General features: G+C 43.6%; 1 protein-coding gene across 1 annotated transcript; it reads right to left on the bottom strand.

Annotated features, from left to right (window-relative positions):
• Positions 1-360: 360 nt before the first annotated feature.
• Positions 361-22,046, bottom strand: LOC126527047 (uncharacterized). The gene is made up of 6 exons (XM_050174767.3): positions 21,501-22,046; positions 18,446-18,918; positions 16,753-17,043; positions 14,912-15,028; positions 7,062-7,198; positions 361-5,252 (listed from the first exon to the last, which is right to left on the bottom strand). The coding sequence occupies exons 1-6, from the start codon at positions 21,600-21,602 to the stop codon at positions 5,026-5,028; spliced, it is 1,347 nt and encodes a 448-aa protein (XP_050030724.1). The 5' UTR covers positions 21,603-22,046; the 3' UTR covers positions 361-5,025.
• Positions 22,047-22,188: the final 142 nt, after the last annotated feature.

Here is a 22,188-nt window from a genome sequence, read left to right as displayed (position 1 = left end):
TTGCATGCTGGTTACAACAGGATAGAGCGACAACTGATCCACTACTCAGTGAAACCCAAGACTTGTACTACAGATCTCATAGGTGACTGGCATTCTGTGATGGTCATCAACACCATGCCTGTGTGCATTGCAGTATGCTATGAGGCGCTATTCGAAATGAGTATGGATGCATTACACGTTTACTTGCAGTTATAACCAAACATTTCTTTTTAATGCAAGCGAAGGTGCCCTAGCCCTTCTTTTTGTAGTATGATGCAGTATACCTTGTGTATTATATTGGTGGTTGTGCCATATTCTTGCAAGTGCAGTGCCTCGACAACAGTGAGTCAGTCAGAGGTCTCATAATTCAGGAAAACAACGAAGGGGTTTGCTGCACAAGCTGTGCTGCAGAATTTATGCTTGTATGTTGCACAAAACATAGGAAAAAGGAAAGACAATGTTGCACTTCTTTTCTAAGCAATGATCATGCCAAACAGTACAGCACCACCTAAATTTTTAAATGCGGCTTTTGCCTTTCCCATTTCTTACTTCCGCAGCACCAACCCCACTCCTGAGCCTATTGCTTGACAGCAAATGCAATGAGTGATGGCTGGCGCAGGGTCAAATGCCTCTGAGTTTACAGGCATTTGATTTGCATAATAAGGCACAGGTTGGCGAGAACAGACATCTAGTGGGCATTACTCCATTTTCCAAATTAACCTGAGTCATATTGCACCATCTTTTAGTCTAGTCTTTTACCACTGATAACGTGACTGCGATGTTCCAAGATGTTACAATAACTAAACTTGCGAATAAATGCATCTGCCTATCATTATTCTATATTCAAAGCTACGTATTTGTATGCGATTAGTATTCAAACATTTTGATATTTGCCCACCCCTACTTTTAACCTGTTGCCTTTCAATCTAGCTTTAGTCAGCATCTGTCCCGCTTTATTGTGATTCTTCTCAACACACATAAGATTTCATGAGATATCATTTGAATAAAAAAAATTGGCAGACCGAGTTAAAGGTCCCATATAAAGACACACTCAATATTAATAGACCATGCTACACTTCCAGGTTGAAGCTTTGAAATGTGGAATGGGCCATTCTTAAAGGTGCCCTGAAACACCTAACAGCAGTGGAACAGCTGCGCCAATTGTGCCTAATTGTGCCAAGAGCAGTCCTGTGCATCATCCTTCTCCAAAATGGCACTTTAGCAGGAAATTGCGCCGCACCAAAGAAGCACAAGACCAAAAGCTTTGTTTCCTTCATGCACCGTCATTAATAGAACTGAAACCATAACCTAAAGCGCGCCATCAACCCCATCTTGGAGGCCAATTGAATGGTCGTCACCATGGATATAATGTTAGATATGGGGCTGTTTCCTGAGCCTACTTCGAGTTCCCCAGACCACATCGAATCGCGCCACTGCTACGTAAGGAATGCAGAAGCATGGATGACACATTCCTGAGGCACGACAAGTGCAAACAAGTTGGCGGCCCCCACTTCGTGTGCCCCTCGGTAGCTATTCTCTGCTTGACTCTTCCAGAAAGCGAGGGGATAGCCCAGCACTGTTGAAAGTAAAGTGGGTGCCAAACCAAGACGCCGGTATTGTGCCGGGACGGCCTGACGGCGGTAATGCGCCGTGACAACCGGACGGCTGTGATGTACCGGGAAGGCCCAAGCGTCCCCCTTCTTCGCCTTTGAAGAAGGCATTTGCCACCACAGCGGGGCCGTACCACCGGGAGCAGGTGAGCCCTCGGACAATGGAGCCCAATCGTCCCCCTTCTCCGCCTTTGAAGAAGCGCATTGCAAGTCAGCAAGGCAAGACCGCAGAGAGCCACCGGGTGTGACATCACCGCACGGGAGCCTGCCATTGGCCGAAGGTGGCGTCATCGGAGCGGGCTCTTCCATTGGCCGAACATGACGCGACTTCCAGTCCTCGAAGGGTTTAAAAGAAGCATTCTAGAGGATCCCAGAGCATTCCCTGATTCACCTCTCTCGAACTTCTTGCTGCGGGCCGCAGCGTCCGAGTTGCTGCCGGCCTGTAATGACTGTACGACTGTTACTTGACTCTCACCTCTCTGTATATAATGTAAAATAAACCCTCTCAAGTTTGTTTTTCATCCCGAAGTCCGTCCTCAACCCCTACAATAACCAATGTCATCAGGTCCTCCATTTGCTGTTTTTGGTAGTTTGTTGCATTTCTCTCTGGCAGAGTTTCCAATATACTACCGCTGTCCAGTTTTGTTGTTTGTGCCATTTGTGCTGCAGTTCTATATTCTTCGTTCTAGTGTGGCACAAAGCTCACTAAAGGGGGCTGTCAGATTAAAAAGAAGCCTGAAATAATCTCGTGTTGCACATTGTCTGGCATAGTTATTTGCAGTGCCACTTTAGAAATACCTTGTAATACACATAACCATCCACTGGCACACAAATTTACTATTAGACAGGGCCTTCCTTACAATCCTGCACGGTCAAAAGAGCAGATTGCATGGCTGTAATTTAAGCAGTTTTCACATGGTCTCACACAAATTTATATGTGAGATATTGCATGCTAGAAGTAAAGAAGCCTCTCATGGTAACTTCGGTTTAGGCGTGCAAGACCTATAGGGCATGGTCTTCTTTACATGCCCTTGTGTGATACTTTTTTCTTGCTCACTTGAAGTGCGGCGAACATGCAGATTGCAAGTCAAAATCATAGAAGCTGATTTATGCGGCAATATATGCAGATATGTGCAGGTAATTTTGTCCTGGATGCTGCATTGATGTGCAATAAACCGGCCCTGCTATATTTACTGACCATTTTAAGTTAACACTGAGACCAAGCACTCTACTTTCAACGCTGCTCCAAATTAGCTTTTTGCCTGCACTGAAGTTTGCACCATATCTTCAAATGGCTGTTCCACCACTGATCTAGTGATAGAATGACATCGCTATTAAATTATGTTGTCTAAAAAAATCTCATGCCACAAAAATTTTTCGAATCCTTGAAGCACAAGTGAAGTTAGACATAGTGCCTGACCGATGAGCAGCCTTCTCTCCTTTCATTTCCGCTAGTGCGCTGGAAGCTACACAGGGGAGACGGCACGGGGTGCAAGGGAGCAATGCACCGCTGGCCCTCTTCAGTGTTTGAATGCGAGATGGCTTGTGGTGGCACCCTGTGGCGGCTGCTGTATCTAGGCTATGATTTTGATCTCGGAGGCCACGCACAGCAACGCGCAACTGTCATCGACAATGCAAAGATGAAATGGTGTCTGTTTTTTTGACATTGCAGACACATATACAGTTGAACCCGGATATATCGAGCTCGAAGGGTATTGCAAAGTAGTTCGATATATCAATAATCCAACATATAAAATAAAAAACTTGATACAAAATTTCTTGGGGGAATTTTACAGCTGTTTGTTATACACAATAATTTGTTTTATCAGGGTTCGATATACCCGGGTTCGACTGTATTTCTCATTTATTTAACTCAAATGAGCAATAATTGTATTGCTAAGAATGTTCTTGGGATCACAAAATCGGCCAATAACAGTTATGGGTCCAGCAGCTTGCGATGACGCTGCATGATGACATTGCGAAAGCGAGAGCAAGTGGTCTTTAATTGCTTTTGACACAAGATTGTAAATTCCATCCTGCATGCGGTGCAATAATATTTGGCTCACATGTTCACAGAAGCCTAATTAACAGATTGGCAACATCATCTTGCTATGTTCAAGAAGTGTTTCAGGGCCCCTTTAAGAATACCTAAGCGCAAAAGTTTAGTACAACTGGTAAAAATTGCGAAAGAGAAAGACGTGCTGCAACATTTTCAGGCACATAAAGCAATGAAATCTAAAGTTACAAAATGTGGTAGTGGCTGGCCAGAGCTAGTCAATTTGTTGATGGTAAAAAATTGTCAGAAAAGGAATTGCATAACATGCTAGGAATGAATTTCAGCTTGGCCAATCTTCTTGGCTTTTCTTGCCAAAACAAGACCAAGATTGTGAGATGAAATCTTGGACTTCATGCAATCTTGTCCTCACAGCCATCATCACTCAAGCATGGAAGATGGAAGCCTGAAAGTCTAAACTTTGATTGTCTGCTGCAATTGTGAAGATGTGAATTGGCTGTTCTTGCTGAAACAGGACCAGTACTGTTGAGAAGATTGCAAACTTTTGGTCTTCACTCAATCACGTCATCACTTTCGTGGTTTGGGTGTGAGAGAAAATGAAACAAACATTTGGCTTTCAGTGAAAGTTGTCTCTGGAAAAAAATGTAATCCCTTTCCTTAAACAAGCAGAGAGTGTTCCAAAGCAGTAATCAGTAAAGCCAGGTTCTGCATCTCTTCAAGAAAGCAATGTAAGCAGGTGAATACAAAGACTTCAAAAAGTGTTTTGATCATTATTCCCAACGCAGCATCAACTTCATGTGCAAGTCTCGTTGGTTGCGTACAGAATGTGGATTTATGCGTAAAAGCTTGGAGGAAAGAAGTGCTGTGCTATTTGAAGAGATTTCCACAGAAATGCTTGCACGTAGCCCTTCTGGGTAAAAGGTCACTAGAAATGCTCATGACACAACCATAGATAGCTGCTGTAGCTATGTAAGACATATGAATAGTACTTTAACATTATTCATAACTGATGTGCGGATTTCTGACACGCCTTATTTATCACAACTGAGGGTTCTTGCACCTGTAATCGTGTCTAGATCATTCGCAGTGAAATCGTTCCACTTCCATTGTTATGGAAACACCGATGTCAAAGTTATTTCTACTTTATGTTCATGCATCTCTTAATAGCCAGCCATGAGTGCTGGGGTTTGTGTTATTGACATCTTGCAAGCGGTACAATTGTAGTGGCAACAACCTTCCTCATCAGTAGTGAAGCACTGTAGGTCTTCTTTACGGAAGCATGATAGCGGATTCCTTCCCTACCCCCCACCACTTTGCCCTTCCTTGCATGTGCTTTAACTAATTCATAAAGCAGTCTTTCCCCATCAATAGATTGTTCTCCCCATTAAACAACAAATTTCCAGAGCTAAATGGCATTCTAGACTACAAGATCACAACACGTGGCCGACTTGACAGACCATTACTGTCTGTCCGTTGATGTTGTAGTAGGGCGTCGTACTGGGCTTGCACTATTCGAGGTGCAGCTGATGTGGCAGCTGGAATGGTGACTGTAGTGGTATTGCCAGTGATAGCTGAGGTCGACGAAGATTGCACATTCTGGCTTGGGCTTGCTGATTTGGTGGATTCATTTCCATGCAAGTGGTTGTGTTCTGAAATGAAAGCGAAAGCTTGCAAAATGGTTCACAGTGCTGACTGCTTGAAGTGAACCTATCACAAAAAATGCGAGCATTTGCAACAGCGTCTAGGCATTTCCAATTTACATATACATTCAACTTCTGTTAATTCGACCCTGATGTGACCAACAAAATTTGAATTATGCAGAGGGTAGAATTAAAGAAGATGCACAAAAAAATGCCAAAACACACCACTGATTCATTTGACTGCATTTGCCCGATTCTAACACGCCCCGGAATCAAATGCGCACCCACTTTCTATGTGTCCAAAGTACAAAACCAATGTAGAAATGATATTAAAGCTCCTAAACAAAGCAGAAAATCAAACGTGCACCCAGTTCCCTAGCAAAAAAAAATGGAGGACGCTTCAGCTTCGCCTTTAAGAGTGGAACGCGATAGCACTCAAAGACTCCTGACTGTTTTTCATGCTTCCCGGCAACTGCAGCTTATGTAACCATAATGTTTACCGGGAAGCGCTGGCGGTGAACGCCATGCACGAAGGGAAGCTTTCTGGTAGGAACGCGGCCACTTGCATAGGTCGATCTCCTGTTATTATTTCGCACATTTAATATTTCAGTCTGAGAAGAGATAGCATAAAAGATGTGCACTGTCAGTGTTTTTTTTTTCCCATTACATTTGTTTCTAAGTTGCCATTCTCAAAATTCTAAGGAATAACTTTGTAAAGAATGAAAGACAAGGTATGAGCAACTTTGGTGGTGGTAAAAGATTGGTTGGATATGTGTGCTTCGGAATTTGGTTAAATTTTTGCCATAGTGACGTCTGACGCTGGATGCAAAACTCGGGACGCTGATGCCCGATTTTCTGCGACACGGGGCCCTTAACGCTATTGTGTTAATAAATGGGCAAGGGTCTAATGTGTTGCGCAATGGCGGCTGGTTTCCTAGAGTCAGCTTCACCACATTACATCATGTGTGTCAAAGCATACGATTGCCGCGAAGGCAATTGCTGGCCCAGGTTTCTTGTGAAAAAAAAAATGTGTGCATTAAAATGAGTTAAATACTGTAAACGGACATTTTAAAGTACAGTTATTGCTTGAAAAACCTTCCAAGGACAGACTAAGAATAGGCGTTTTTGACAGGAGGTTTGACATACGTTCAACGGATTCACTGTCCCCTGAGTTCTGCCGAGACATGCTGTCACTAAAGGAGCAGCTATTGGAGTCACCATAGGGGTCACGCAGGTGAATGCTGACTGGTAAGTTTTAATCATTTGGCGAAGGCCAATTTTAGAATCGAAATAACATAAGTTTGGGCCCATAGATTTACATGGGCGCCGGCCAGGACCTTTGGTCAGGATAGAATTAACCGAAAAATTGAATTAACCGGAGTCCAATTAATTGAAGTCTACTGTGTAGTTAAGTCACAGTCTTGCAGTCGTAGCAGATTTGTGCCTTTGGTCATGATCACAGCTGGCTACCACAAACACGAAAACGATTTCAGTATTGTGAAATGCAAGTGGTGTGTGTGACTTCTGGAGCTCTAACCGTTTGAGCAAGTGAAATTTTTGTTAACTGTGCACATTCACAACATTTCAGTCCACTAACTGAACTTCCTGTAGTGGCTGTTAGTGCCAGTATTCTCAAATGTAAGCGCGACTTTCTGCAATAAGCTAATGCATGCAAGCATACCGCTTTTCTATTGCACTAAGTTGCTAGTTCAGTTATGGAAATCCAACTAGCCCAACGAACAACTCTTCCAGCATACCACTCCTGGCACTATGCTCAAGCATGCACTCAGCATCAAGCATGGCATAAAGAAAACTCACCTGCAGGTACTGAGAAAGAGTAGATGGTGATGCAAAAGCAAGCCACCATCACAAAGGTAAGTAGTGCAGCCACAACGATGAAGCGGGACTTGGGGATGGAGATGATGTCTTGGTGGCCTGGTTTGGAGTGCACCACACTGCAGAGAAAAGCACAATGAAGCTTGGAGTGTTATCTACATACAAAACCTAACCAAGCACGCAATTCCCTGTGCCACTGTGTGTACTGAATAGTGGTGCGGCATAAGTAGTGGGAGCAGTTGCAATATGCTCTGCACCTTTTGTTCCCGTTTCACCTTGGTGTGTTTCCTTGCACTGTTTAGCCACAATATATACATATGAATTAGCTCAACTATCAATGCTTCTATGGCTCTCACTTACCACAAAAGCAATCATGATGAATACAGAACTGTCTTAGTATTGAAACAAAATTTGTTTTACGGACAGAAATAGCCAGAGTGTTAAAATTTTTAAGGACATGGTTGAGAGTGTACTTTAGTTTAATATTCCGTACGATGGCTAGAAGACTGGTAGGAGAGTTTTGCCATGACCTGCATAAGATTGGTGCATTCAAACGACCCACATGTAACACAGGGAGTGAAGTTTTACAGGCACATCATTTCATGCTTTCTGGCTGGTATAGAAGCTGTAGCCAATTTCAAGACTGGGACAGGCATTCACCAATTGGCTCTGTTCACAGTATACTTGTGCAGTATGGTTTAGCCTCATTATTCTATTACATGAAGGCATGCTCATTCAGTGTATGGATACCTAATTTTGTTTCTTTCACTTATTACGTGCAGTGCACTGAGACAATATATTGAAACATAGTTGTGTGAATAAACTGGTTCTAAGCACAATATTTACTGATGACTTGATTGCAACATGGATTTGTAAGCATATTCTAGCATTGGTATTTTTGAAGCCTAGTGTGTCAAAGTGTACCATGCAACCCATTCACAAAAAACAAATGCATGATGTAATGAATCCTTTCTTTGTATTCAAGCCACCAATGTTATACATACATAAAGAAGTCAGCATAATTTAGTGTCATAGCTGAACCTCAATTTAACGAAATTTACAGTTGTATACTTGAAACATTTATTAATCCTATCTGTACTGCAAATGTATTTTACCACGATTTAGCAAGGTACCTTTGCACCACAGTTTATACTTGACAAAGTGCTCGCCTGCTGCATGCTTGTGCCAGCATGTTGAAAAAAGTCCTGCCGAGACAAACTTCAGAACTTGTACGCATCATTGCTAATGATAATGTTGCTGTCAAGTGGATGGCGAGCAGCATGCAGTGCTGTGCCATCTGTCACCCTAGTACAGAACGTTGGATCCCATCTATGTTACCCGCCGTGGTTGCTTGGTGGCTATGGTGTTGGGCTGCATCATGTAAGCGCGCAAACGACAAAGGACAAAAAAGGAAACACACAGGACAGGTGCGGACATCCGCGCCTGTCCTGTGTGTTTCCTTCTTTGTCCTTTGTCATTAGCCCTGTTGCATGATGCATTTGAATATCAACAACCAATTAGCCCGCCTCTCCCTGTTAAAAATGTGTTGAGCTGCTGAGAACAAGGTCGCGGGATCGAATCCCAACCATGGAAGTCGCATTCTGATGGGGGTGAAATGCGAAAACACCCAGGTACTCAGATTTAGGTGCACGTTGAAGAATTATAGGCGGTCCAAATTTCCAGAGTCCCCCACTTTGGCGTGCCTCACAATCAGATTGTGAATTTGCCACGTAAAACCCCATAATTTTTTCCCCGTCTATCTTCTACTTAAAGCCTTATTGTGACCATGATATGTGCCTCTGTGACCTAAAACAGAACTAGGACAGAGCTTCACGCTGCTGTGTTGATTCACGTTACAGGGTTAAACCTGTAATGCCCAACATGTACGCTGTGCTGCGTATATACTAGTATATGCTCTGATAAGTTCTTCAAAATGATGTTTCATGAATTCTCCCTAATCCCTGTCTAGAGCAATGATTCCTGTAGGATTTGTGCAGGCTGGTTATCCGTGGTTGTCAAGTACCAAGGCGTAATAAACGAGGGATAAATGTAAAGACGTGTGTGTGTGTGTCTATATATATATATATAATCGTCCTGGCTACGCCCACTGCAGGGCAAAGGCCTTACCCATATTTCTCCGACTACCCCGGTCATGTGCTAATTGTGGCCATGTTATCCTTGCAAACCTTAATCTCATCCGGCCACCTAACTTTCTGCCGCCCCCTGCTACGCTTCCCATCCCTTGGAATCCAATCCGTAACCCTTAATGACCATCGGTTATCTTCGCCCCTCATTACATGTCCTGCCTGTGCCCATTTCTTTTTCTTGATTTCAACTAAGATGTCATTAACTTGCGTTTGTTCCCTCACCCAATCTGCTCTTTTCTTATCCCTAAATGTTACACCCATCATTCTTCTTTCCATAGCTCGTTGCGTCGTCCTCAATTTAAGTAGAACCCTTTTCGTAAGCCTCCAGGTTTCTGCCCCGTACGTGAGTACTGGTAAGACACAGCTGTTATACAGTTTTCTCTTGAGGGATAATGGCAACCTGCTGTTCATGATCTGAGAATGTCTGCCAAACGCACCCCAGCCCATTCTTATTCTTCTGATTATTTCAGTCTCATGATCCGGATCCGCGGTCACTACCTGCCCTAAATAGACGTATTCCCTTACCACTTCCAGTGCCATGTTACCTATAGTACACTGCTGTTCCCTACCGAGACTGTTAAACATTACTTTAGTTTTCTGCAGATTAATTTTTAGACCCACCCTTCTGCTTTGCCTCTCCAGATCAGTGAGCATGCATTGCAATTGGCCCCCTGAGTTACTAAGCAAGGCAATATCATCAGCGAATCGCAAGTTAATAAGGTATTCTCCATTAAGGGGGGACACGGCTCTTTGCGGCGAAAAAATCGCGAAAAAATCGATTTTTTGAAAACAAAATTTTCGATATCTACAGCTAGTATTCCTTTAATTCACCAAGTTTCGAATCTCGGGGAAGAGTATTTCGTCCGCAATATCAATTTGTAACATCACTGTGAGCTGAATTCCGCGCAAAAACAGCCCGTTTTATCGCGGCGCGTAGCTCTTTTTCTACGCGCGCGATCGCAGCCATCTTGGTCTCGTTGGAAAGAGGAACCTTCCTTCTTTAATTTCCCGCCAAAAGTGACTCCGTCGGTACGCCAGTGACATTGAAATCCGGGGAGAAAGAAAAGCCCGAACGCGCGATCCGATTCGTTGACTAGCGCACGTGACCAAATACGCGTGCTGTGGTTGGCTGCGCGAGGTTCCCATCGTCTGCTCCACTCCGCAGGCGACGCGACTGCGCGTCTCGTAGGTTTGTTGGCACATGCCCAAGGATGTCCCATCCACCGGGAAAGTTCGCCACGAGGCACAAGTTCGGCAGAAAGAAGAAGCGATCAGCTTATAACTTTCAAAAGCGCTCCATTCCTTCTAAAAGCATCGAGAGTAGCTCGCCGCCAACCGCAAATGATGCCGTAACCGCGGACGATGCCGAAGTAGGCCTAGCCAGCTCACAAATGAGTGAAATCGTTACGGACAGCGGCTGCGTTCGGCGTGACACTGCAATGTTGCAACGTGCAGATTTGTTGCAGAGGGAGATGAATGCTCAAAAAAAAACTTCGAGTTCTTGCGTCAACGCCAGCAACAACGCGGGTGTTGGATTTGCTCACTCGCGCCGACGGCGTTGCAGCCGCGCCAGTCGACGCCGAGGCAGGCTTCGCTTTCCTCAGTAGGACTCCGTGAACGGACTGATGTCAAGTGCAAGGTGTGCGGCGGCAGCGTCGCAGTAGGCAAAAGCGAACGGTAATCTGGCCTCGCCATAAAGATCGTTATCACGTGCGCGTGTTGCGGCGATATCGCGTCGGCATGGAGCTCGACCCGCGTGAACAAGCTTGCTTGCCGCGCGCGCGATGCAAGCCACCGGGAATCGGCGAACGGCGCTAAACGATGTTTTTGCCGCATTTGGGTGGCCGTGGTCAGAGCGACTACATTCCTGGTGGCTTTTAGCCACTTTCACTGCAAAATAATGCAAAATTATTTCTGTACCTTTGATTAAAAGTGAATGTATTCCTTTTTTCTCGTTTTCTCAAAACACCGACTTTTCACTTGTACACGATGTAGGGTCAGATTTTGGAATTTCTGCTTTAAAAATTTTCAATTCTGCTTTAGATCAGACAGTAGGGTAGCCACAATTCGAACAGTAAAGATTGAATTGCTATAAAATTACTAATATTTGATATATCAAAATAGTATTCCTACCATTATGTTCCTTATGTTTTCTAGTACCCAGGTATGTGCCAATACGAATTTCGTAGCGCATTTTTTCCCCTATTTCTGCAAATTATGAACAATTAATTTCATTTATCTTCAGAACTAAATGGCCCATTGGAAAAAAATTACATATTTGAAATCAGCACAAAGGTCTTCACAAGAATGGAAAGTTTAATGAATATTGATGGAAAACATCATGAACATTATTTGAATTACAGTGTCCCCCCTTAAAGAAGCGAAAGTTTCATTCTTGCCTGGTTGGACCCCTGTATCATCCTTGATCAATTTAGTATTCAAGCATTTGCCGTAATCACCATGAACATGTCCTGAAATGTTTTTTCTCGTTTTCTCAAAACGACATTTTTGATGGTAGTGTAGTTTTGGAGTGACAATATCTCTGGTTCTACTCATCTTATTGCAATAATTCTTTTTTCGTCAGAAAGGTGGACAAAATGGGAGTGCAGTAGGCCTAAAATGTGAACAAATATCATTACAGAAATTTTGAAAAAGTAACAATATCTTCCGGGTTACACTAATGCCTTCTGCTTACAAAAGTTTGACATGCTGTAACTTCGGCATAAATCAGTTTAGAACATTCATTCTTGTAGCACTGCAACCTCTGATCATTCAACATCATTTTGATGTGCCAGTCTCCTTCATTAACAGCCAGCATTGTTGAGAGAACTTGCCTCCAAATTAGTCCATACAAAAAAACATGAATTGCTTATATTTTGAAAAGTACTTGTTGCATGGGAAAACCAACTGAATATTTGAAATCAGCATGTCAAAATACATAAGTGATGGCAGTTTTATCAAATTGTGGCCACAAATAAAAAATGAAAATTTAAGTGGGGTGTCCCTCCTTAACTCTTATCCCCAATTCTTCCTAATCCAGGTCTCCGAATACCTCCTGTAAACACGCTGTGAATAGCATTGGAGAGATCGTATCTCCCTGCCTGACGCCCTTCTTTATTGGGATTTTGTTGCTTTCTTTATGGAGGACTACGGTGGCTGTGGAGCCGCTATAGATATCTTTCAGTATTTTTACATACGGGTCGTCTACACCCTGATTCCGTATTGCCTGCATGACTGCTGAGGTTTCGACTGAATCAAACGCTTTCTCGTAATCAATGAAAGCTATATATCAAGGTTGGTTATATTCCGCACATGTCCCTATCACCTGATTGATAGTGTGAATGTGGTCTATTGTTGAGTAGCGTTTACGAAATCCTGCCTGGTCCTTTGGTTGACAGAAGTCTAAGGTGTTCCTGATTCTATTTGCGATTACCTTAGTAAATACTTTCTAGGCAATGGACACTAAGCTGATCGGTCTAAATTTTTCAAGTCTTTGGCGTCCCCTTTCTTATGGATTAAGATTATGTTGGCGTTCTTTCAAGATTCCGGTACGCTCGAGGTCATGAGGCATTGCGTATACAAGGTAGCCAGTTTCTCTAGAACAATCTGCCCACCATCCTTCAGCAAATCTGCTGTTACCTGATCCTCCCCAGATGCCTTCCCCCTTTGCATAGTTCCCGAGGCTTTCTTTACTTCTTCCGGCGTTACTTGTGGGACGTCAAATTCCTCTAGACTAGTCTCTCTTCCATTATCGTTGTGGGTGTCGCTGGTGCTGCATAAATCGCTATAGAACTCCTCAGCCACTTGAACTATCTTATCCATATTAGTAATGATATTGCCAGCTTTGTCTCTTAATGCATACATCTGATTCTTGCCTATTCATAGTTTCTTCTTCACTGCTTTTAGAGGCTTCCTCCATTCCTGATAGCATGCTCAATTCTATTAATACTACATTCCCTTATGTCAGCTATCTTACGCTTGTTGATTAACTTGGAAAGTTCTGCCAGTTCTATTCTAGCTGTGGGGTTAGAGGCTTTCATACATTGGCGTTTCTTAATCAGATCTTTCGTGTCCTGCGATAGCTTACCGGTATCCTGTATAACCAAGTTACCACCAACTTCTATTGCACACTCCTTAATGATGCCCATAAGATTGTCGTTCATTGCTTCAACACTAAGGTCCTCTTCCTGAGTGAAAGCCGAATACCTGTTCTCTAGCTTGATCCGGAATTCCTCTGTATATATATATATATATACACACGTCTCTACGTTTGTCCCTGTTTTTATGCCCTGCTGTTTGACAATTCCACAAATGACCAATATATAGCAAAACTAATAATAAAGTAATCTGAGAAATTTCAGCGTCGGCAACGTTAATTAACAATTACCTGTCAATTTGGTGTTACACAAATGTAGTTCTCCTTGATATTTTGCAAATATCCATACACTGTCATCATGCTGAGTTTCGGACTTGCCTTGGGTGACACAAAAATGGACTAACCACGCGACACAAACATTTTGTGGCTACGATAGTTATGATAGCGAATTAAGGATTTAAGATGACCGTTCAGTGCCTCCAATTTACAATTTATGAGAAAAGCCTCTGAAATGTTGTCAAGAACAATAAATTTCTTCAGTGATAAAATTCGAACCAGAAAGGTTTTAAGCAAGGGAAACTGCGCTATTAGTCGTGATTTTGAGAGTGAGTTTTCAGTTACGAGTAGTTCAGAAAACCAATCAGTAATGAATTATTTACTGTACTAATTAGGTACAAATCTAAAATAACATTTCATTGTTTTTTGCGTGTGTGCAAATGCACTCTTCATGGCCAAAAGTAAAAGTGCACAAGGCCAACTATGTTTTGGCATTACAGGGTTTAAGGAATGCTTACACATTTTTGAAGTTGTAGAAACTCTACCACACATCTCATGCATGTAAAAGGATGGCACTTAGCAAGTATAAAGGTTGTGAAACATAAGATAGTTTAATTTAATTCTAAAGTTGGTCTCAAAGTGGTGGACAATACATCGACAGTATAGTGAGGTCACGACATAGAGCAAAATATGCTGACGTGTAGTACTAAGGCTAGGTATTATGACATTGTTCCTAGAAAAAATTCACAAAGGTGCTGCATTTCTGGCTGCATTTATGTGCAGCTGCCGCAGCGACTGTAGAAAAAGAGTGAGCCAGTGTATCATGATGTCTGACGCACCCGCCTTGTGCGTAATGAAGCAGAACCTGGTTCATGGAAGCATTCTTTATAATAAACTATTTAGGGCACTCTGATGCTTGCTAATATTTTTTCTAGGATTTAAAGGGTTCAATCCTTTATCTACCACAAACAGAAAGACAAGTTGAAAATGTCATTAAAGTGCAATCATAGATGTTAAATTCTCGGGATCAAATTTTCTTTTTTTTACTGTGGATAGCATGGTCTGGCAAGTCTGCCTTCTGATGTCACATTCAGTTGCAGAGGTATGCTGTCTGAGACCGCTGCCTTTACTGATCTGAGGCCACAGGGCATGTCGTTCCCATTGACAGCTAGTGTCGTTCATGATTCTCATCACTACATTTAACTGCCTCACATGCTTCCCCAGTTCAGCCAATCAGACCACACTCCTTGCTCCCACAGAGGGATGGAATTCAGATTGGCCTTGGTTTGTGCAGAAGCAAGTGCATACATTACCTAACCATCGAGCTGTCGCGCTGCAGGCTTCGTTCCGATAGTGATCGATGCGTTGTGCATGAGTGATTCACTGTCATGAGGACCTCTATGCTGGTTGGGAAGCTGGTAGGAAAGTGACTGCAGAAGAGAAATGTAGAATGCGCATGACAAGTGGATCGTCACATCAGTTGTAAAGTTAGGAAAAGAACTGAGTGATGACTGCTAGGTATTCCAGTGACTGCAGTAAGCATTGCCAAAATATGTGAAGGTTGTTAAAGGGACACTAAAGATATACACTAAATCAGTTTAGAATGTTAATTGTTATTTAAAATCTAGTTTTGTGAACTTTGTGATAAGAAGTTGATTAATAGAAGAGAAAATGAAGGCAAAACTGCAATATTTAATTTTTGTGTTGAAACCACAGCACTGGTGCGTGTGTGCGATGATGTCACGAACTTCAAAGCATTTTTTGTACTTGGACTGTTGTTGCTCAGTAGAAGTTCCTGAAACTTGCCAATTTCAATCTTTGGCTCTCTTAGAAAATGAATACAATGCAATCCATATTTTCCCATTTTCCATGCTTGTTAATTTAGTTTGTAAATGAATGTTTACAATTTTATACGGCCGATAAAACTACAATCCTTACTTCATATAACTGTCTACTAATTTGCTATCACAATTGATGCTTCGCCTTTCAGGCAAAACGGCGACTTCTTTTGTGTATTTTCTGACTTACCAAGCCTCCTGTCATGGTAAGAGTGGCTATTTAGGTATTCTAAAAGGGCAGTTTGCCGATACAGCTTAGCTTATTTTAACCTCATTTTCTCTTTATTGTCCCTTTAAGAAAGGACTGCTTGTAGGCACTTTCAGGCACCAGATAGGTGGCTATTATTTTCTAACAAACAGGGACATAAAGATTTCTACAGTGTTAATGGACATATTGCTAGCAAGAATGGCACATATAAATGAAGGTGGTCATTTATGTTAAACAGCACCAAAAAACACACAAACAAAGAAGGGCACAGGACCAGCGCTGTTCCTTGTGCTCTTCCTTGTCTGTGTGTTTTTTGGTGCTGTTTGAAATGAATAACCTGTACCAACTAGCTCGCACCCAAACTCTTCTATGAAGGTGGTGCCTGGTATACTTGTTAAGCTGACAGCTAGAAAAATGTTTGGTGAGCACAGTATTAATTCAACCATGTTAAGAAATATGCACAAGTTACATGGTCAATATTTGTACTACCGGAACTGTTTCAGCAAAATCCTTCATACCTATTAATCTCACTTCTAATATTTTGGACCTGCCCATTTTCAGAAATTAAAGCTATTTTTCATGCAAAAGTACAGCATTCATTCAATTATGAGTAAAAAATATGCAAAAGAGTTATGTGATCAATGTAATAATAATTCTTCTTACCATTAATCTCACTTGTAACATTTTGGACCTGCTAATACACGAAAATTAAAGATTTTTTTTTACATTGCAATTGCACTGTAATCGTCACAAACAAGGGTTGATGTGTGATTCACAGTGCTCAGCAGCCCAATTTTTTGTCCCTACAAAAATATTTGCAGATTAAAATCTTGAAAGACTTTTATTGCATAAGCAGTGGCAACTTAGCAGTCCCCATCAGATTACAGTCGAACCTTGATATGCATAAACTGATATAATGAAGTAAATATAGAAAATTTCTTTCAGCAAGTAACGAATATATGCTTACAACAGATATCAGGTATAATGAAGGTAATTATGTGTTGAGTTCAATTTCGTTATAATGAGGCTAGGCATGTACTAAGTATTGTGGTTTAGAACATTTTGCAAGTGCAGTTGCTGTTATAGCAATGGAAAAAAAAGAAAACACCTTTGGCTGCACGGAGTCGCCTCTTTCATGCAACAGATGTCGTTGCTTTTGTGGGCAAGTGCCTTGCTGTCGTCATCCTTGTGGACTTTGATGTCTTTGTCTTTGTCTTTGTGCACCTTGCCATCTTTGTCCTTTACCTTCATGGAGATCTTACAGTTGCCCGAACAGAGCTGGCCAAGCAGGGCATCCAGTGACTGAACGCCCATGGCTCTAGCAGGGCTCTGTGTAAGAACCCTGGATGGTGAGTGGCTGGACGTTGTTTCTTGGTTGTGGCAGCCCGGGAATGCCAACCTGCAGGAACGATGTTCGCCACATCTGCCAATATGAACATGAGCAGACTTTCAAGCTTTCATTTTAAAAGTGGAGGATAAAACTACTGGAGGATAATTGTCAAAGTCAAACATCCTGGTAGGCGTGCTGAGATATATGCTGCTGGGGACATTTATTGGTTAACTATACTGGTTAAATGCTATGAAACATGTGATTGCTGTGACACTGCACTGCCTCCAGGATCAACCCACATTGAAAACAATGTTAAAACGCTTGCAAGGACATATATTGTGCACTGGTGTCAGTATTGGCCCACAAGTCGATACCTTTGATGAAACGGTCTCTGGAATTGGCCCAGCTTACTCAGCCAGACAGCCGTTCATGCGAAGTGAAAGGAAAATCCAAAGAAAGCATTGCTTTAAAACCAGTGTTCACTGTGTCCCTTCCATGTACACAAAGGGTTTGAGGGCCCTAGATGTCGACGAAAATGTAATGCACCCACTTTCATTATTGGTACTCAATAAAAAAACTTGGTATCTCTAGTTTGCCACCAAGCAGTATGGCACAAGTGTGGTAGCGCCACATGTAATGCATTCCTTGCCTTGCAGCAAGCTAAAAGATGGTTGCTCTTGCTTTTGGTGATTAGCCCATTTGCATTTTTTTCGGCATGTAGCATTGGAGTGCAGGTGATAGCCAATCAAGAGTACAATCATGCAAGTAAATCATGCAATCACGCAAGCTCCACTCAAGTTCCATGTGTGATTGCTGGAATACACATTATTTCAAGAGAAACCTGACGGGCACTGCCATGTATTAGACTGGACAGTGGTGAAGCATCTCCAATTGGTTGCGCAGAAATAACCTGCAGGAAGCAAGTGCACATGGTTGTTACTTTCGAAAGGGAAGTTGTAGATCTCCAGCACTGTCAAATGTTGGTCCCTTCAATGGGAAAGGCTGCAAGGCCTATTTGCCGCTAAATCTAGAGTCACATGTTTTCTTTGTCGCCCTGGACTGCCTAGAACTGCCGGAGATGTTGAGTATGCCATTATTCATTGGCTGAAAGCAGCACCTCGGGCAGTCCTGGGAAGTCCAGGATGACAAATTGAAGGCCCCCACTGGAACTAAATCCAGTGCGGTTGCCACCTGGTGGACCCTTGTAGAACTTAACTGAAGGGATATCGAGCATGTTTGCTTGTTGGCTGCGTTTAACACATGCACATAAGTTGGATATATGTGCAGCACACATGCAGTAAGCATATTGTACACATGTAACAATGTATTTCATAAATATAGTGAGCTCGCTTTTTGTCCGCCATTTCGAGGCAACATTGCATGCCGCCCTGCATAATCGTGGCATTCTTCTTAAGCTGCAGTCATGCTTTGTTGAATACTATACTATGGGGACCTCTGCATGTATACGTACCGAGCTCTTTCAGCAGGACACAACGACCGTGTTTTGCTGGGCTGCTGTGGGGGCTGACACGACGTGGGTCTGGGTGGCACAGCAGGCGCCTCGGATCTGTCCACACAGCCCACCTGTTGTTGCTGGTGGGTCACAGCGCGCCTCTGCTGCTTGGCCCTGGTGCTCAGGTCTTCCTCTGGCAGGGAGATGCGGACCCGCGGGCCGTAGCCGCCGCTGGCCGCGACTGTCTGCTTGTGCAGTGGCGGCGATGTCGTGGAGGAAGCAGAATTCTCCAATGAGCAGTTGTTCCTGCTGCTGTTGTTAGGTTTTGTCGCCGATTTTGGCTTACTGCCCAAGCTGCTGTTATTACTGGCCACCGTGAGTCGTCGGCTGCCACGCACCTGCTGCTGTGAGTGGCTCTCATGGCCAGCGTCGTACTCAGCGTCCAGCAGCCCAGCCTCGTCGTCCTTGCTTCGCCGTCGGCCGCGGTACCACTGTGCCAGATCGTCTCCATAGTTTATTTAGCAATAAACGATAGTCTAGGTGATAGCCTGTATAGTATAACCTCGTGTGAACCTGCATATAGTAAACTATCGCATATATAGTGAAAAGAAATACCCAGGGTGTCTACCAACCGGGAAAACCGGGAATTCTCAGGGATTTTGAGTAGTCTGGAAAAAGTCAGGGAAAACTCAGGGAATTTGGGCCTCTATCAGGGAAAATTAGCGGCAATTTTACTGAAAGGGTCGAAAGTCGCGGTAATGCTGGCTCGAGTAGCAGACAGGAATCATAATGAATCGTCTTTGACCAGTGGCGTAGCTAGGTCGTCTGGCACCCGGGGCCCATAGGTCTTCTGTCACCCCCCTCCCCGGGTGTAGCCGGCGGAAAGAGGGGTGTCTTCAGACGTATATGACACCCCCCAACCCCCCCACTGGCCCCTTGCACCCGGGGCCCACGGCCCCCCGGCCCCCCCTGTTGCTACGCCACTGTCTTTGACGCCCTGTCGTCGGCAGGAGGAGTTGCCAGTGTACAGTCAACGAGCGACTTTCCGGATTCTCGATAATTTGGACGGCTTCCCGGCACCGCCACGTACCCCATAGAGTCAACGTATCAGAAAGTGTGAAATTTCCGATACAAGAACTCTTTGCCGTCCGATTTTCCGGACGTTTTGCCGTGACCGCAGGTCCGAAACGGCAATAATCAAAGGCACCACCGCTGCCGTTTTGATTACTTCGCCACCTCGAACCGGCTCTCTCGCACGCAGATCCGCTGGCACCCGTTGCCACCACTGCGGCAACGCTAGGCCTAGCTGCTTCGACGTTCGCTATGAAGCTTCTTGCTGTTGGGTGCAGAGTTTTTTATTTAAAGAACTAGCTGCTGTCAGCAATAGCACGGACTCCACCTTAGTGGTCCTCGCGATTGGCTTAGAAACTTAGAAAACACGGTGCGCTGCATAATGCCGGTTCCTGAAAGTCAGCTTCGCCTCTGTACAGAATTGTTACTTGATAAAGCTTACGGAAAAGTATTGCAGTGAAGCATAACAAGCGTGGGAAGGGGCTATTGCCACGGAACACAGTATGTATTCCTTAATTATACACCCGGGCACCCGGTATTTCCTGTCAGAGTACGAGCACCGGTATGCCTAATATGTGTACCGACAGGCCTTCAGAGCGTTTTCGAACGTGCCTGTGGCGGTTTGAGCCCATAAGGGCAGTAAATTACACGCATTTATTTTTTTCCAACTGGCCGATTTTTCGGACGTTTTCGCGGCCCCTAGGGAGTTCGAAAAATCGGTCGTGGACTGTGCAATTGATCAAGATGCTTCAAATGGTCCTTGGGGCGAACGAGTGGCGGAAGGCGGACAAGAACAGAAGTGACCTACATATTGAGGAATAAACGAGAAAAGATGCTTGCTGCCACCGTTTTGAAGGAGCTTGAGCTCAAAACATAAAGTTTTGGCTTATGCCGAGATGCAGGTGTCCCTCATCCAAACCAAAATAAACTGTTTAAAGCAGTGAAACACAACGCTCGGGCGTCGTGCGCGGGCTGAGAGTATGTTAGGACTGTTGAGGTTGACTTACGAGCTGTTGAGAGAGAATCTCAATTGTGACAGAGTTCGGGCCTCATCCCACCGAGGTTTCTATCAGTTGATAGAAATAGCTCATATTAGAAAATATTTGCTTCTATATGCATCTCCTTTTTATTCGTATTTGATAATGTCCGACCCCATTTGCAATTTGTTTCGAAGACACTTTGTTTGCTGTGCATTTTACTAACCCCTGCCTTCTATTCTGTTTTTGAATAACATAAACACTGCTCCTTAGTATTCAAATTGGATTAAGTCGCTTTTTTATTTTTTTCATGTGCTTACTAGAGAGTAACAGCATCAGGCGGTATGGTTTCAGTCCGTCTTGACATAAAACACAGTTCTGCATCACTCAGGGAAATTTGCAATGGCACTCAGGAAAAACCTGGAAAACTCGGGGAATTTGGAAATGTCAACTTGGTAGACACCCTGATGCCGTCGCGGAATCATTGTGCTTGATCGCTGCCGCATTCTATTCAGTAATAAAATGTACTCGTAGCACCTGTACAGTCAAATCTCATGGTGAACCCGCATGTAGTAAACTATCGGCTATAGTGAAGAAAAACGCCTTCGTGGGACCACGGCATCCGATAGCTGCCATAGTCAAGAGAAACCCCCTAGGTCTCAATTACACTCTGCGTATTTTTTCACTGATATAGTGAATATATATATATATATATATATATATATATATATATATATATATATATAAAGGATAAAAGAAGATATCTTTATTGCATAGTCGTGCCATCGAAAAAAAACGAAAGTAATAAAAAGAGAAAGGGGGGCCCCGACAATGAAGGAGTATTGCCTGATCGCACTTACCATGGTTTCAGCACGCTTTTTAGGTAACTACGAAAATTCTGGTATTCTTATCAGGACGGCCATATCATGCTTGTCCATCAAAGAAACGGCGGCAGCACAACAGGTCCAAAATTATGAACCAACTTATAACTGCATGCTGAGGTATGGAAAACAATGCTGCCGTACCTTGCTGAGAGGATTCCTGAAGAGGTGCTCTTCGGCGGCGTTTTCGCTGCGGCATTCAACGCTGCGACAGCGCCGAGAATGTCCCCTGCGAGGCTCCTTCATGTTACAAGCGGCGTTGCGGATTCGAGGCCACTATGATGACAGCGGGCAATTCCGAAAGCCCAGCAGTTTCTACGCCGAAGCGTAGCTTCTGGCTTTGTCGGAATCGCCCCTTGAAGTAGACCACGCGCGCCAAAGGGCTCCTCGTTTTGGTTTCGTTGTCTTCTAACAAAGAACGTCCCCGGGTCAACGCAGAAAGTAAGTCGCGCAATTCGTTCGCTAAAGAGTGAAACAAACGCAAAAGGAAGTGAACGTATGTTATTAAGGATGTCTACCTCTGTGCACGACAGCTTGATGCATTATGTCTTGTACCATAGAGAAAGAATGACTTTCTCTATATCTTGTGCCAAGGGGTTCTTTAACCTCCCTGGCTTATACCCACGCCACGCGTCGAACCTGTGTTTCGGTTTCGTTTCTGTAAAGCGCTTGCACTGCTTACACGATTTTTGAAATGTATTGCCTTAATTTCTGACAGAGAGAAAATGTCAAGTCCAGTGCTTAGTGGGTGCGCTGCAATAAGATCCCTAGATAAAAACTTGTTCATATAAATCTGAGCGCTGTAGCTCAGTGAGTGGGCAAAGGCATCGCA

The sequence above is a fragment of the Dermacentor andersoni genome, chromosome 9 (genome assembly GCF_023375885.2).
Source record: "Dermacentor andersoni chromosome 9, qqDerAnde1_hic_scaffold, whole genome shotgun sequence".
Lineage (NCBI taxonomy): Eukaryota > Metazoa > Arthropoda > Arachnida > Ixodida > Ixodidae > Dermacentor > Dermacentor andersoni.
Note: the sequence above shows the minus strand (reverse complement) of the source record. Positions and strands in the feature narration are given on the sequence as shown.